General features: G+C 50.7%; 5 protein-coding genes across 5 annotated transcripts, besides 1 other annotated feature; 2 read left to right on the top strand and 3 right to left on the bottom strand.

Moving 5' to 3' along the window:
• Positions 1-603: 603 nt before the first annotated feature.
• On the top strand, positions 604-2,646 carry lcb2 (putative serine palmitoyltransferase 2; the record flags this gene model as incomplete). The annotated part of the gene is made up of 1 exon (XM_001264571.1): positions 604-2,646. The coding sequence occupies one exon, from the start codon at positions 604-606 to the stop codon at positions 2,644-2,646; it is 2,043 nt and encodes a 680-aa protein (XP_001264572.1).
• Positions 2,647-3,831: 1,185 nt separating this feature from the next.
• NFIA_013630 (PQ-loop repeat-containing protein) lies at positions 3,832-5,118 on the bottom strand (the record flags this gene model as incomplete). The annotated part of the gene is made up of 1 exon (XM_001264570.1): positions 3,832-5,118. One exon carries the CDS (start codon positions 5,116-5,118, stop codon positions 3,832-3,834), a length of 1,287 nt encoding a protein of 428 aa, XP_001264571.1.
• A 1,158-nt stretch (positions 5,119-6,276) lies between these two features.
• On the bottom strand, positions 6,277-7,049 carry NFIA_013620 (uncharacterized protein; the record flags this gene model as incomplete). The annotated part of the gene is made up of 2 exons (XM_001264569.1): positions 6,277-6,685; positions 6,739-7,049. 2 exons carry the CDS (start codon positions 7,047-7,049, stop codon positions 6,277-6,279), a joined length of 720 nt encoding a protein of 239 aa, XP_001264570.1.
• Positions 6,318-6,407: a microsatellite.
• Positions 7,050-7,990: 941 nt separating the features above from the next.
• Positions 7,991-10,562, bottom strand: NFIA_013610 (SH3 domain-containing protein; the record flags this gene model as incomplete). The annotated part of the gene is made up of 5 exons (XM_001264568.1): positions 7,991-9,652; positions 9,697-9,770; positions 9,822-9,974; positions 10,104-10,384; positions 10,531-10,562. The coding sequence occupies 5 exons, from the start codon at positions 10,560-10,562 to the stop codon at positions 7,991-7,993; spliced, it is 2,202 nt and encodes a 733-aa protein (XP_001264569.1).
• Positions 10,563-11,695: 1,133 nt separating this feature from the next.
• On the top strand, positions 11,696-13,630 carry NFIA_013600 (serine/threonine-protein kinase; the record flags this gene model as incomplete). The annotated part of the gene is made up of 1 exon (XM_001264567.1): positions 11,696-13,630. One exon carries the CDS (start codon positions 11,696-11,698, stop codon positions 13,628-13,630), a length of 1,935 nt encoding a protein of 644 aa, XP_001264568.1.
• Between the last annotated feature and the right edge of the window lie 407 nt (positions 13,631-14,037).

Raw genomic sequence — 14,037 nt, 5'->3', positions numbered from 1 at the left:
CGTCTCAACCCTGATGAGCTCGACAATGTTCTTCTGAGACATTTTTCTATATTTCTCTTTGATCTCCTGAGATTTGAGTACAGGACGGAGTACGAGTTACTCTTCATCTGCATCAGGGCTCCGAGCCCTCCACGTGTGAGAAAGCAGAGGGATCCATCCGGGTTCTTCGGCTTGGATTTCTGCCTCGAGTGATCTTGGTGGTACGTTCTTCGTCCGTGGTCACCCTGAATTCCTGCATCGATGCCCCTTTCACCCCGCCGAATCTCCATCAAACCATCAACAATTGCTCATCTACATCTTCTGAAACATTGAAACCTGGCTTAAAAAAATAAATCGAACTCAAATTGATCTGTTGTGGTTGACTTAGGTTTACAGTGCATTGGCGTTGTTTTCCCAACGTCTGCTCTCTCAAAAACTCTCAGTGCGGGAGGAATATACGCGCATCATAAAAGAACCAGCGTTGTTGCCTCACAGGTACTCCGTATCTCCTGCCACAACCACCATCTGAGAACTGCCGCTTCTACAACTTTCCTTTCCCATTTTCCCATTACGACAACTCCTGAACGACTTTCGGTCTTCAATTCTGTCTAGTCCTTTCCTGCGATGCCTCGCCGATCTGCTACTTCCCCTTCTTCCGCCAACGACTCTTCCAACCCACCCTTTTTTTCGTCTACTTCGGGCAAGGGCGGTATCGCCATCAAAGCCTCTACATCCAAACCGAATCGCTTCGCCCAGCTCTTCTCAACTTCCCCTAAGTCCAAATCCGAACCTCAATCCGCACATTCCGCTCTCCAGGCAGCTAGTGGGAGTTTCCAACCCAGTCCTGTCGCTCCGCCGATAAGTTCGGCATCACTGTCCCTACCGACCATTTCTTTATCGACAGCTACTGCGGGCAATCCCAACATGGACGAGCCTCCGACCACACTTTTCCAGCCTCCGTCACCCGAAGAGGCCCGTCGGCAGGCCAAGCAGCATGCCCAATTCGGCCCCATCGGCCATCCAAGCCACCGCTACTCGAGTAGACACCCTGGCGGTGTCTTCCCAGAGCCAGTGATGGACGAACCGCCCTATTATTATCTTCTCACTACTTATATCAGCTACTTGATTTTGATTGCTTTCGGACACGTCCGCGATTTCTTCGGGAAGCGCTTTCGCGAGGAGAATTATCGGCACCTGAAACCTCGCAATGGATACGGTGCTCTCAACAGTGATTTCGACAACTTTTACGTGCGTCGTCTCAAGCTGCGTATTAATGACTGTTTCGAACGCCCCGTGACCGGGGTCCCTGGAAGATACATCACCTTGATCGATCGGGCCACCGATGACCACAACAAACACTTCTATCTCACCGGAACCACTACGGATACCTTGAACCTGAGCTCATACAACTACCTCGGATTCGCCCAGTCGGAAGGTCCCTGCGCTGACCACGCCGAGGATACTCTGAGGAAGTACGGGATTAGTGCTCCTAGCACTCGCGCTGAGGTGGGAACGCAAGATCTTCATGCCGAAGTTGAGAGTCTTGTTGCCAGCTTTGTGGGCAAGGAGGCCTCGATGGTCTTCTCGATGGGGTTTGGTACAAATGCAAATATCTTTCCTGCCTTGGTGAGCAAAGGTTGCCTGATTATATCCGATGAATTGAATCACGCTTCAATCCGCTTTGGCGCCCGTCTCTCAGGTGCGTCCATTGGAATGTTCAAGCACAACGACATGAAGGACCTGGAGGCAAAGCTGCGTGAAGCCATCTCTCAGGGCCAGCCACGTACTCATCGCCCATGGAAGAAGATTCTGGTCGTTGTTGAAGGACTGTACTCCATGGAAGGATCCATGTGCAATCTTCCAGGTCTCATTGCGCTGAAGCGTCGCTATAAATTCCATCTCTTTGTGGACGAGGCGCACTCAATTGGAGCCATAGGTCCCAAGGGGCGGGGTGTTTGTGACTATTTCAGCATTGACACGAAGGAGGTAGACATTCTGATGGGAACCCTTACCAAGTCATTTGGCGCCAACGGCGGCTACATTGCCGCTGATAAGGCGATGATTGACAAACTCCGTGCGACCAATTCCGGTATTTTCTACGGCGAGGCGCCAGCTCCTGCTATTCTGGCGCAGATCTCTTCCGCGCTCCGCATCATCAACGGGGAGATTGTTCCGGGCCAGGGTGAAGAGCGGTTGCAGCGTTTGGCCTTCAACTCTCGGTATCTTCGCCTCGGATTGAAGCGTCTTGGCTTTATAGTGTACGGTCACGACGATTCGCCAATTATTCCTGTCCTTCTTTTCAACCCTGCCAAGATGCCCGCCTTCTCCCATGAAATGCTTAGAAGAAAGATCTCCGTCGTCGTTGTCGGATACCCCGCCACTCCTCTGGTATCCTCTCGGGCTCGTTTCTGCGTTTCTGCCGCGCATACCAAGGAAGACCTTGACCGCGTCCTGAGTGCCTGCGACGAGATTGGCAATGTCCTGCAACTGAAGTTCTCTACCGGAATTGCCGGAGGCGCTCTACCCCCCGATGAAGGTATGGGCCATCCTCCTGAGAAGGAGATAGAATTACGGCGCAAGCGGTCGCCGAAGATTGTGCCTCCTCGTTGGCGTATTGAGGATGTCATCAGACGGGGTGTACAAGACGTCCAATCACCACTGTACTAACTGCCTGCATGACGAGTCACGAAGTTCGGGGGCAAATTGTACCCGTCCTGGCTTTCTTTCCCACCCGAGATACAATTGTCGCTTGATCATGCGCTATTGTCGAGTCGTGCGTGGGATGAGCCGCTGATAATAAGCCTGATTCGGTGATGCTGGTCATGCCGCGTCGCAAGGTTTTTCAGCACTTCTTGCCCTGTAACGCTAGACGGTTCGCTTCGATCGTCTGTTGATCTTTTGCTCTGTCCATGAAGAGTGTCTGGTTTGAAAACAAAGTCACGAGTATCTGAACAATGAACGAATACGCCTTTGCGGAACCTACGACGACCAAGCAACTTCTACCTTCTTCGGCGGGTGTTTCTACCGTTCCAGTGATGGACGACATGGAGGACCCGCTCGCTTGCTTTTAATCATTATTTTCTCACTTCTACCCTTTCGTTGTTCGACTTCTTAGACCACATACCAATATTTCCGGTCTTCCCCACCAAGTGCTGGAGGGTTCGAATTGGGGCCGGCTCTTAATTGTGCATGATATTGCGGCCCAGGGCTTGAACCTTGATCAGGTTGATGAAAGTGGACTTGCTGAGAGAGATTTCTTGGGCGGAAGTGTACCTAAATGTTTATACTTAGATGACTGTTAATATATTATTTTTTACACTAAGGATATATCCACGAGTAAAAGCCTGTTCTATCAGCCAGAACCCCATGAACCGCGTCAATTAAGAAACGTCAGGATCTATTCCCCTCGATGAATAGTCTAAAGACCCTATATCATAGCATAGTGTAATGCGTAGCATGATGTATAAACATGACTAGACCGCAGTGACAGGGAATATCTAAGCAAAAAGGACGACCGTCGCCTACTTGACTAGTAGGTGATGATGAAGAGACGCCATTGCAAAATACCAAAAGTGGAACAAAGTGTACGCCCATGCATCATGCCGTCAGAAACGGCCAGTCATGACGATGATCCATCTATAAGTGTACGTCCGGAAAAAAGCCCATTCCAAAATGCAACGCCAAAGACAAGAACAGGCGAGAAAATGCGAAAGGCAAATAAACAATTGAGGTGTACTCCATGAAGCATAATGGTCATCAAGGCGTTGAGACATGCACGCTGTGCTGTATGGAAAAAGGTAATAAGATATCGGTGAATCATGAAGCAGAGGGAGGTGCAAGGATCTAAACAGTCTAAACAGTGCCGTATCTCTCCCGTCCTCCGCGCAGGAGCGCCTGGCTTTCCTGCACAGAGGTATCGTGGAATGCTCGTCGAGGGGAAACGGAGGGGATCCAGCCCCTCATCCAGCCCCGGACGCGGGTCCACCTGCTGCTTCTTTCTGCGTACATGACGGGAACAACCTGTTCTTCGTCTCGGGCGCCGTACATGAGGAACTGCAGGCCCATGCAGCCGTCGAGAAAGAGGACGCCAAACGCGCCGAGGAAGAACGGGATGGAGAGGCCCACCCATTCCAGGCGGTTGTTGCCGTCTGCGCCTGCCCATCCGCGACCTCCCCAGGGGGGAAAGTCGTACCATGCGTTGGGGTTGGTTGCGAGCGAGGCGGAGTAGAAGAGGTTACCGCAGAAGGCGGCCATGAAGAGTAAGGGGGAAAGCCCTGCGGTGCTTTTGCGGCGGTAGTTCTTGATGAGTTGAGGCGGACGTGAGCCGAGGTAGAGGACCGTTGAGGTCCAGGAGGAGATTCGGCCGATCAGCAGGGTGGTCTGTTGTGAAGCTGCGGGCGGCAGGTGGTGCTCGGTGGGCTGTGCGTTGGCTACGACGGCGCAGAGCATCGATGCCAGAAGCAGAGTGCGCGTGGAGGCGAGTGGCAGGCTGGGACCACTGCTTGATCTGGCGATCGTGCGACGAGACGAGCTCAACTTCTCGTTAGTGTATAGTAGCGGTTGGTGGTTCATCGCAATGGGCGACGATTTCTTGAGGAGCTCCTCATCCTTTGTGGCCGAGCCTTCCGTTGCAGGCTTGTGTGGTGGGATATCGATGATCGATTCCTCCTCTGATAGCGGCACTCCCTCCAGAAACGATCCAGTGTCTTCGCCATGGTGGGAGTGGGAGTGGCCACCGTACGCGACACCTCGGCCTTTGTAGTGTGTATACCAAAAGAACTGGATTACTAGGGTAACGTCCACCAAGACGTAGTAGGCCGCTATGATCACTTGCCAGGTTGCCTGCCGAGTAAACAGAGCGCCCACAAGGTTACCCGTATCACCAAGACACCATTCGACGAGAAAGAACAGGGACAGACCGGACGTTGACTGCAGCTGGTAGTTCTTGTATATTTGGGGAAGCTGTGCAAAAAGCCAGGATATGATGCTGAGCGTTCCGAGAATCGAAGATAAGAGCGCAAGAGGCGTAGGAAGGCAGATATGTAAGTGGGACGAAACGGCAGCTAGGAATGTTGACGAGGGCTCACAGTGTGCTGGAAGAGCGGCTGGCAGGGCATTGTATAATAGCGGAGGAGGCATACTGAGTGATTCTATGCAACTCACAAATACCCTCTTGCTGGCTCAGGGTACTTGCTGCGTCCCAAATAAATGTGGGGAGATACTGGGGAAGTAGACGGGAAAGAGTAAAGTGGAGCGGGAAAGACGTCTTTCAACAACATGAACAACGAAGAGTCATATGATATGTTCTTCTTATCCTTGGGGAATTTTTGACACAAAGGAAAGATCCAAGGTTGATAGAAAAGGATATCTCAGATTGAAGGAGTGAAAGAATCCAAGGACTCAGGGCTGTGTTGGCTGTCCATCCGTTTGGGGGAGTCACACTGCCCCTTCGAGTATGGGTCACGAGTCATTTCGTTGTGGGCTCAGCTGAGAGAGAGATCGACCACTTGCACTGGTACAGACACAAATGAATCACGCTCCACGGGCTGATAAACTAACAGATAGTCGATCCTTCAGCAGATAGATAACTCCTGAACTGTATTGGCGTATCCTGCTGATACCATTGGCTGCTTCATTTCAATCCGCCGCCGCATTCGGACTAGAACCGGATCACTGACTAACATCCGTTCGTAAGATAAGTGGTCACGTGCCGTCCCTTGATACTACATCATTATCATCACCATCCTCTCTTTGATAAGAACCTGGTTTTCTGGGTTCATCAGTACGACCCTTGTCATGGTTGTTATCATTAATTCAAACCCTAAATAATTCATGACATCAAGGTCAGGTGATGGTGATGAGTAGTACTCCTCCATTATTCCCCATTTCAACACCAATACTCTATATTATCTCAGGAATGCTCAAGTCTACAGTGGATTGAAGGATCTCCTCAGCTGTGAAAGACTCTTAACTCCCGTCGTCGTTTTTGTCACTTGCTATTGGGAGTCTGTAGCGACCGAGGCAATATTTGCAGTTACCCATGGTCTGCCAGGCATATCAAGCAGCCATTCATCAGGCACAGAACGCGCTACGAACATGCGGGGCATTACTGCACAGCTAATCCTCGGGAGCAGAAAACAATTTATCTGGTACTGCATAGACAACATGAGCGAACTGAAAGTGTAAGCAAGGACATGATGAAAAGTAGTGACAATGAACGACGACCATTATATCGCAGAACAATTCATATGCATCACCTAGTGCCAGGCTTACCACTCCCCACAGCGAACCCAAACCTCAAGAATCGTCACTGTGTCTACTATGTCTCGAGCGGCTCCGATGATGCCGATGGCCATGGTGGTGTTGATCAAGATGATGATGATGATGATGATGGTGACGATGGCGATGGTGATGGCGCTTATGATGATCCTCGCCATGCTCCTTGTGTTCCTCGACCCGGTGCTCCAGAAAATTCCCTAGTAGTGCACCACCCAAAGCACCAAGGAGACCATGACTCTGTTTATGTCCCAGATAGTACCCAGACGCACCTCCCATCAACGTTCCCGCAAGGCCACGATCCTGCCCTGATGACCCAGATCTAGACCTAGACCGCGATCCGGATCTGTCCTTCATCGCGCTACTGGACGCGCGGGATCGGCTACGCCGTGATCGGGAAACATCTCTATGTTCGTCGGTATGCTGGTTGCTGTAAGGCGTTAGTCGAAGAATGGGACCAGATGAACGAGGAAGGTGTCATACTAATACTCAGCGTTGCTGCCCTGGCGACCTCTAGCTTCGTAGTTTCCGGGCGCATGCTGGTACCCCAGCGCATCAGACGGGCTCAGAAAATCCCTGAGCGGCGGCGGCTGATGCTGTTGCGCTTGCGGGCTCAAATCATGCTGGGTGGTGTGGGCACCCGTATACTGTTCAAGCTGGCCAGGCTGTCCATATGGTTGCTGTGACCCATAACCATGCGGGGCGTCCTGGGGCGTACAGTATGCCCCGCCGCTAGGGTGCGGACCTGGAGCTGGAGCGTCATAGGGTGGGTACTGGCCATATGGGAACGCCATCTTCGAGAAGTGAAGACTTGCGAGAGGCAAATGGATTCGTCCAGAGTAGGACTAATATCAATTTAAGAAGAAACAGGCTGAATGATATCAGACAACGATTTATAACGAAAGATTCAATCAAACATGGATCCCCGTGTCCCGTGCGGCTGAGGAGTAAGCTGTATGACTGCGTCGGCACCAGATGACCTTCCCCCGCGACATCATCCAGTCACGGTGCTAGGTATTCCACATAACTCGAGGAGACCCTCGAGCTATGCGCTTAGTAAGGGTGTCGATGTGACAGAGTCTAGAAGATTAAAAGTACTGCTATCAAGAATAAGCGAAGCCGTACACTGGTAGCGAGTCAGCAAGGCTTTGTTTACGATCTACCATATTCATAGACAGGAACGTAGAGCGTGTGTCTCAGAGTGATCTGTAGGAGACGTTTATTTTCTTCATTTGTAAGAGGTACGAGATGTGATAAGAGATGGTGACTTGGCTGTAGCAGAGGAAGCGTGCAAGAGTCGAACAAGCCCATATATGCCTCGGGGTATCCCAATAGAGGTAAAGTGAGGAAAAGAAAAAAGAAAAGAAAGGCCGAGCATGGTGAAGGACGACATTCCAGCAAGCCCAACATAGCTTGTGATAAACATCAACGAGGGGAACAAAATGAAACAAACAAGCTGGCAGCAAGGGGCTTTCGTGGTCACTGGCACGGGATTCACACCTGCGCCCTTTGAGCCGAATAGGAAAAGAAAAAAGTAATGAGAGAAGGGGGAAAATGAAAAGAAAAGAAAATTGTAGAATGGTCCGATTTAAAATCAGCTATAATAGAGACGAGCCAGTGGGAAGGATAACTCACGTAATGCGCCCAGCACAATCGAGCATCTGGCCATCAGAAGAACCCCGATAGAAGTTCGACATTATTTGCATGACGTACAACTATTATATCAACAGAGCAGTCACAACGCCGTAACGCTTACTGCCTTCGTGGCAGTTGCATTTCGCAAGCGTCGACCGACCCAGTCAGCTAGCATCATGTCCAACTGGCTGCTCATTTCCTTCAGTCTCCTGCTTTCCTCTTTGAAGAGGCTGCCTGTGATTGGATGCTCAGGACCAGCTGGAGGGATGTTCGAACTATCATGCACAATAATGTACAAATCGCGGATGTCGTTCTCATCGTCCAAGTACGACCGCAGACTAGCGTCGCTCCAAGTCGGGGTTTCCGCAGAAAGTCGATCCATTGGAGAGGCGACTGTATCAATGCCCTTGCTCTCGCTGGCGTTTCCGTCTGGGGAAATTGGTGGCGAGATTGGGGAAACCGAATAATCCTTTGGAGAAGACACATCCGTTTGAAGGCCAGGTGGCGCACCGGCCTCGACCGCTGACACACTCGCAGGGGACTCTGGTCTTCGATCAAGATAGGAGTTCTCCTGTTTCTGCGGAGATCTCTGCGGCTGCGATGTCACAGACGGTTGGAGAGGAACTATCCGATCGTAAGGACTCTGTCTTTCTTCGTGTTGGGACTCAACGCGGTCGCTCGTAGCATCCCTGGCCATTACATCCTCAGGATCCCGCTTTGCGGACGGATCTATCGTGTCAACAAGAGACAGGATACCGTCTCCTGCGTCCTCAGAAACCATTGCGCGTGTGGGCTGAGGAAGAATGTCGTCATCCTCAGAAACCACTTGCCGGATAGTATCAGTCTTTTGTTTTCCCTTGGTAAGCACCTTTTCACCACTTTCGACGGCAAGAGGCGCATTCGAGCCATGCTGAACCGCTTGCTTGGCGGGCGAGGTGACAGGCAGAGTCTGCTTCTGGGACTTAGTCGTCTGCTTTTGAGCTGGGTTCCCCTTCGCTGGCCGTGACTCAGGGGACGACACGGACTCAGAGGACGTCTTGGGTATGGGCGACGTTCGAGATAATTCGCCTGAGACCTTTTCTGGCTCCTCGGATTCATCTTCGGTAGATTTGCTTCTTTTATCCTTCCGCTTGAACAGCCCACTCAGCATCCCTGGCTTCTTATCCTTTCTCTTCTTGTCATCCCTGCCTTTGTCGTTTGCACCCAGTGCTTTGTCAATGTTGTCAAAGCTTCCGCGGCCCTCCTTTGTCTCGCTTGAGAACCCGCCACTGCTCACTTCGTCACGAAGCAAATTCGGCGTTAGAGATATCTTCTTAGTCTCAACAGTGTCGTCTTTGAAGAACGAATCCGTGTTCCTCACGGTACCATTCCGAGATCTGCTGACAGTAGGTTCACTTGCTGCCTCAAACAACTCCTGGCTGGAGCGTTGCTTCTCGGGGCTCGTAGAGCCAGACTGCGAAGTCTCTTCCACGTTTTCCGACTCATCAGTGGCCTTGTCGCGATTTGACTTCGGTCTGAGCGGCTCGACGACAATATCATCATTGTGATCATCCTGCAGATCATCGCCATCACGTATGATCTCTCCGGCGTCGATAAGAGAGTCTCCGTCGTCGATTTCATCCTCGGTCGACCAATCAATATCCGACGCTTCAATGTAGGTCGGAGCGGTGAAGGTGACGTTTTTTGCATTCCTGCGGCGCATTGCTTTCTTTAACGGATTTTTGGATTTCTCTGAATTGTCACCCAGCATCGTTGCTGACAACTGTTTCTGTCAGAGAGTCCTACTACTCAGCGGGTATCACATACGTCAACATTTCGATGCTTGTTCAGCCTTGCAAGTCTTTCTGTGGGTGTTTCTATATGCTCAGCCGGCAGATACCCTAGAGACTGTCAGGGAACCGTTTTTGAGAAGGGCGAGCGAGAAATGTTACCGATGCTGCCATCCTTCACGATTCGAACGAGCCACCAGTAGCTGTTGCTATCGTCGAGGAGGACCATTGTATCTCCTTTTGCTGCGTTGGCTTGTCCATCAACCGTGGCGACAAAATTGTGAAGAGCGTAGACGAATTCAAAATCAATATCTTCTACTCAATGTAAGCCATGTGCATCTGGAAATTTAGAGAACTACGAGGGACATGGGAACATTGCACGGCGACAAGTGCAGCGCGACGAACCATCCCGCAAATATCAAAGTCCCAGGGTCAGGTGCTTACCATCGTCAATTGACGGCGAACTTGAGATTTTGTCCATCAAATCATCATCCAACAGATCGTCACTTTCTTCGTCTGCGAGATCGCCTTCTTCTGAACTATGGCCTCGTCCATGATGGCCTAATCCTGCATCCGCAACGTCCATATCGTCATGAATATCCATTCCATCATGGTAGTGGTCAGCGTCCAGGTGGCTCTCGTCCAAATTGGGGCCGTGTATCATCTCATTTCTCGCATCTTGATCCGCATGGCGAAGGGTATGTTCCTGATGGGGTGCAAGGCCGCTGCCTGTATTGAAGGAATGTTTCGAATGATCTTTAGCCGAGGGAGCATGGTGATCTTGAAGGTCGAGCGTGTCTACCGCGAGCGAGTCAGAATTTCAACGGCACAGCTCAGGGACTTTGTCAGTGCGGTCTGATTGTTTCGGCACATACCAGCTCGGATAATTCGAGGTCGTGTCATCTTTGATCTTTCTCGGATATTTGGTCCCTAGAAAAGCGACGAAATTGTATTGAAAGCTCGGAAACTGAAGACTGAGGAGCGAGCTGAGAAATCAGGCGTCATCGATGTCGCAAGAGAGGGCAAAACAAGATTCGACGCAATAGCGATTGGTGTGGGGGTAAGACAAAAAAAAATTAGAATTAGAAAAAACAAAACAGACTAGGAACGAAATGATCGAATTGAAGGAGACTCTTGTCATTTAAAGACGCAAGGGTAAGTGTCAAAGAGTCTGAAGTTAATCAAAGTGACAGCGCCAGCTTGGTCAACTCCGCAGAGAGTCTCGGCTGAAGGTATCAAGAATGGACGGTCAAATAATGGCAATATGGCCCGCAAGACGAAAGAAATACTTCCAGAGCGATTCTTGACAAGAACAGGCCAAACCAGGAAGAAAAAGAAGAGATATGCAACGCCCGTGGCCGTGTCAATGACCGGGTAGCCCAACGTGTTCCCCGGACTATCAAGACAACGTCCGAAAGGGGGTGTCCAGATCTCCAAAACAAGCGCCCCTTGCGCGCGCTTATTAGGATTGGCTTAAGGTGCCTGAGCCAGGCACCTAAGCAAGAATATTCTAACCTTGATAGGCTTAGCACGTGCTTGTTTGGCCCTAGGGCAAAGAACCGTAGGATAGGGTCCACTTATCAGGTGACATACTGGGGTCTGTATGATGATAAAGCGCTGTTCATTGGACCACGAGCAAAACTAGTGTCGATCTGCCACCCCCGCTCACTGTTCACTTTCCGAGCCTTCGCAACAGTCGTCCCGTCATCACCCGATAAACCCATCCTTGCCCATCACCTTCGCCTCAGATTCGACGCTTTTAACAATCTTTTCATCCAAATCTCTACGGGTAGGTGGCTCATCATCTAGTTTTACTCCTCTTTCACTCAATATCCTTCATCTGCAAGTGGAGCCTTGTCCCTTTAAATCATACCACCCCATTTTATAGTTGCCCCCAATAATCGACAGAGTTAAATCACACAACGAACCTCGGTCGACCCCCCCATGTAGTCGCCTCATCGTATCATCGCGAAATTCAGCAACCTCATCACCATTTCAGCTTTTCCACTTGTTACGGAATTGTCCTCTTTGAGGGCATGGCTCATAAAGAAAGGAACGGATTGGCAGGCTTGAAGATCGAAACTTCCTTTCAGCGACATCAGTGGCAGCGGCCTGAAGGTGGCCAGGGAGCGACGGACGATGGCAGTGGCATCGAGGGCGACCGTACCAACATCTTTCACGATTCTGGCGCGCGCGGTTGCGGTACTGATCAAGACAACAGTATACTGAGTGGTCTTCATTCAGCGACTCCTCCAATCTCGGTACCTCGTCACGATGATCGTCACACGCACGATGTTAGCTATCCTCATAAGCCAGAAGAGGTTTCAGCCTCCCCGCTTGAGAGCTACATCCAGAATCGACGGCCCTCCATCAGCTTTGACCCTAACGTCACTCTAGATTCTGGCCAACAGCAGCCTCTCGAAGAGCCACTTGCCGAGGGAGATCCGAGAGATCGAGGTCTCTTAAAGTATCAATCGAGAACTTCGGGTTTAAGGAATGCTTTGTCCCAAGAAGACGATGAGGAGCACGATGTGAAGCAGATCGACTACAATGCCAGTCCCAGAAGATGTCGTAACCAGCGTATCTTCCCTATTGGATGTCGCGGAAGTTTTCCGACTAGTCCCGAGGAAGAGATGCCTATGAGCTCTGAACTTGACCGTCCAACATCCTTGACGTCTGTTTCAACTGTCTCTCCTATAAACGATGAGGTTCGGACACCGCCGGAAAGTTCCAGGGACCTCTTATCGCCCATCTACATGGCGTCACCAGTACAAACGTTCGCTTCGCTCGATGACCGCAGTTCTTGGTCCACAGGTGTCATAACGCCATTCGGTAGCAAACCAAAGGGATTTCGAGGCTCTACGCGTCAGAGCTCTCGCCGGTCTACGCTCTCAAGCGGCAAGTCCCCAGCCAGCACGTTTCTGTCTATGTGGAATGGCCGAGAAGAGCCCACCCCACAGCCTGATGACGAGGGCCAAATGGTTGGTACTGAGTACGTGCTTGGAAAACAGATTGGCTTTGGCGGTTTCAGCACTGTAAAGGAAGCATATAAAGTTGAAGAGAGTGGCGAAACGCGACGCCTCGCTGTGAAAATCGTCCGCAAGCAGGTCTCTGGGAAGAGCGAGAAGGAAAATGACATGGTTCAAGCTGAGTTTGATCACGAGGTCAGAGTCTGGCGATACCTCAATCACCCGAATATTTTGACACTAGATGCGGTGTACGAGACAGACTATGCCACTTTTTGCTTCACGAAGCTGGCTATTGGGGGTACTCTCTTTGATCTTGTTCGTCAGAACCGTCAAGGCTTGGGTATCAAGCTTGCCAAGAAGTATACCTACCAGCTAGCATGCGCCCTGCGATATCTGCATGAGGACGCCCGCGTTGTGCACAGAGATATCAAGCTTGAGAACTGTCTACTGGACCCTCACAAGTCCCAGGACGGTACACAGTCGTCTACTCTTGTCCTTTGCGATTTTGGCATGGCTGAATGGCTAAACACGGACAATGAAGGAGACTCCCCAGGCCCTTACGACGATGCTGCGGACCGGCCACCGCCGAAGAACATCGGCCCGGCCGGGTCGAGTACTAGCGTTGCGGGAAGCTTGGAATACGCCTCCCCCGAGTTGCTTCTCTCAGACAATGGTGTGATCGATCCTTCAGTGGACATCTGGGCATTCGGTGTCATTGTCTACACTGTCATCGTTGGATCCCGTCCTTTCCAGGATTCCTTTACCCCTCGTATACAATCGAACATTCTCAACGGAACCTGGAACCGACAGGCCGTTCTGGGTGACACAAGCGACCCGCAGGCTGTAAAGGACAGAGAAGCTGCGCTTGAGCTAATCCAGGGTTGCCTAGACATGGACGCCAGAAGGCGTTGGACTATTCGTGATGTATTGTCATCACTTTGGTTGGATGGCTTTTCCGAAAATACACAGAACGGTAGCAGCGACTCAATCTGGAAGCTTTGAGTGCTTCTTCGACGGCAGAATTGCCGGCACTCTTCTGCGCCTCTTGAGTGCTAAAGACTGAGATGAAATTTATGATTTATGTGTGCTTTATTTTGATGGTCATCACTGGCGCTCTCTAATGACAGCACCAGGGCTGGTGTTTCGGAACTGTTGATCATCTGTGATACCCTTTGTTTTTCTCGACGAGTTTTTTTGCTATGACCTTTATATATGGAGGGATTGATATCCGTGTTCTCTGTCTTCTGGATTCGTTCTCGACTCATCCAGGTCACTTTCGCAAGATATGAATGGTTTATTGAATTTAAGGAAAAGTCGCACCGTGTTAGCGAGCATGGCGTTGTTCCTGGCTGGTTCTCTACGCGTTCTTCACTCAATGGCTTTCGCATGGTGTACATATCTTTCCAAAT

This window comes from Aspergillus fischeri, genomic scaffold, assembly GCF_000149645.3.
Source record: "Aspergillus fischeri NRRL 181 1099437636249 genomic scaffold, whole genome shotgun sequence".
Lineage (NCBI taxonomy): Eukaryota > Fungi > Ascomycota > Eurotiomycetes > Eurotiales > Aspergillaceae > Aspergillus > Aspergillus fischeri.
Note: the sequence above shows the minus strand (reverse complement) of the source record. Positions and strands in the feature narration are given on the sequence as shown.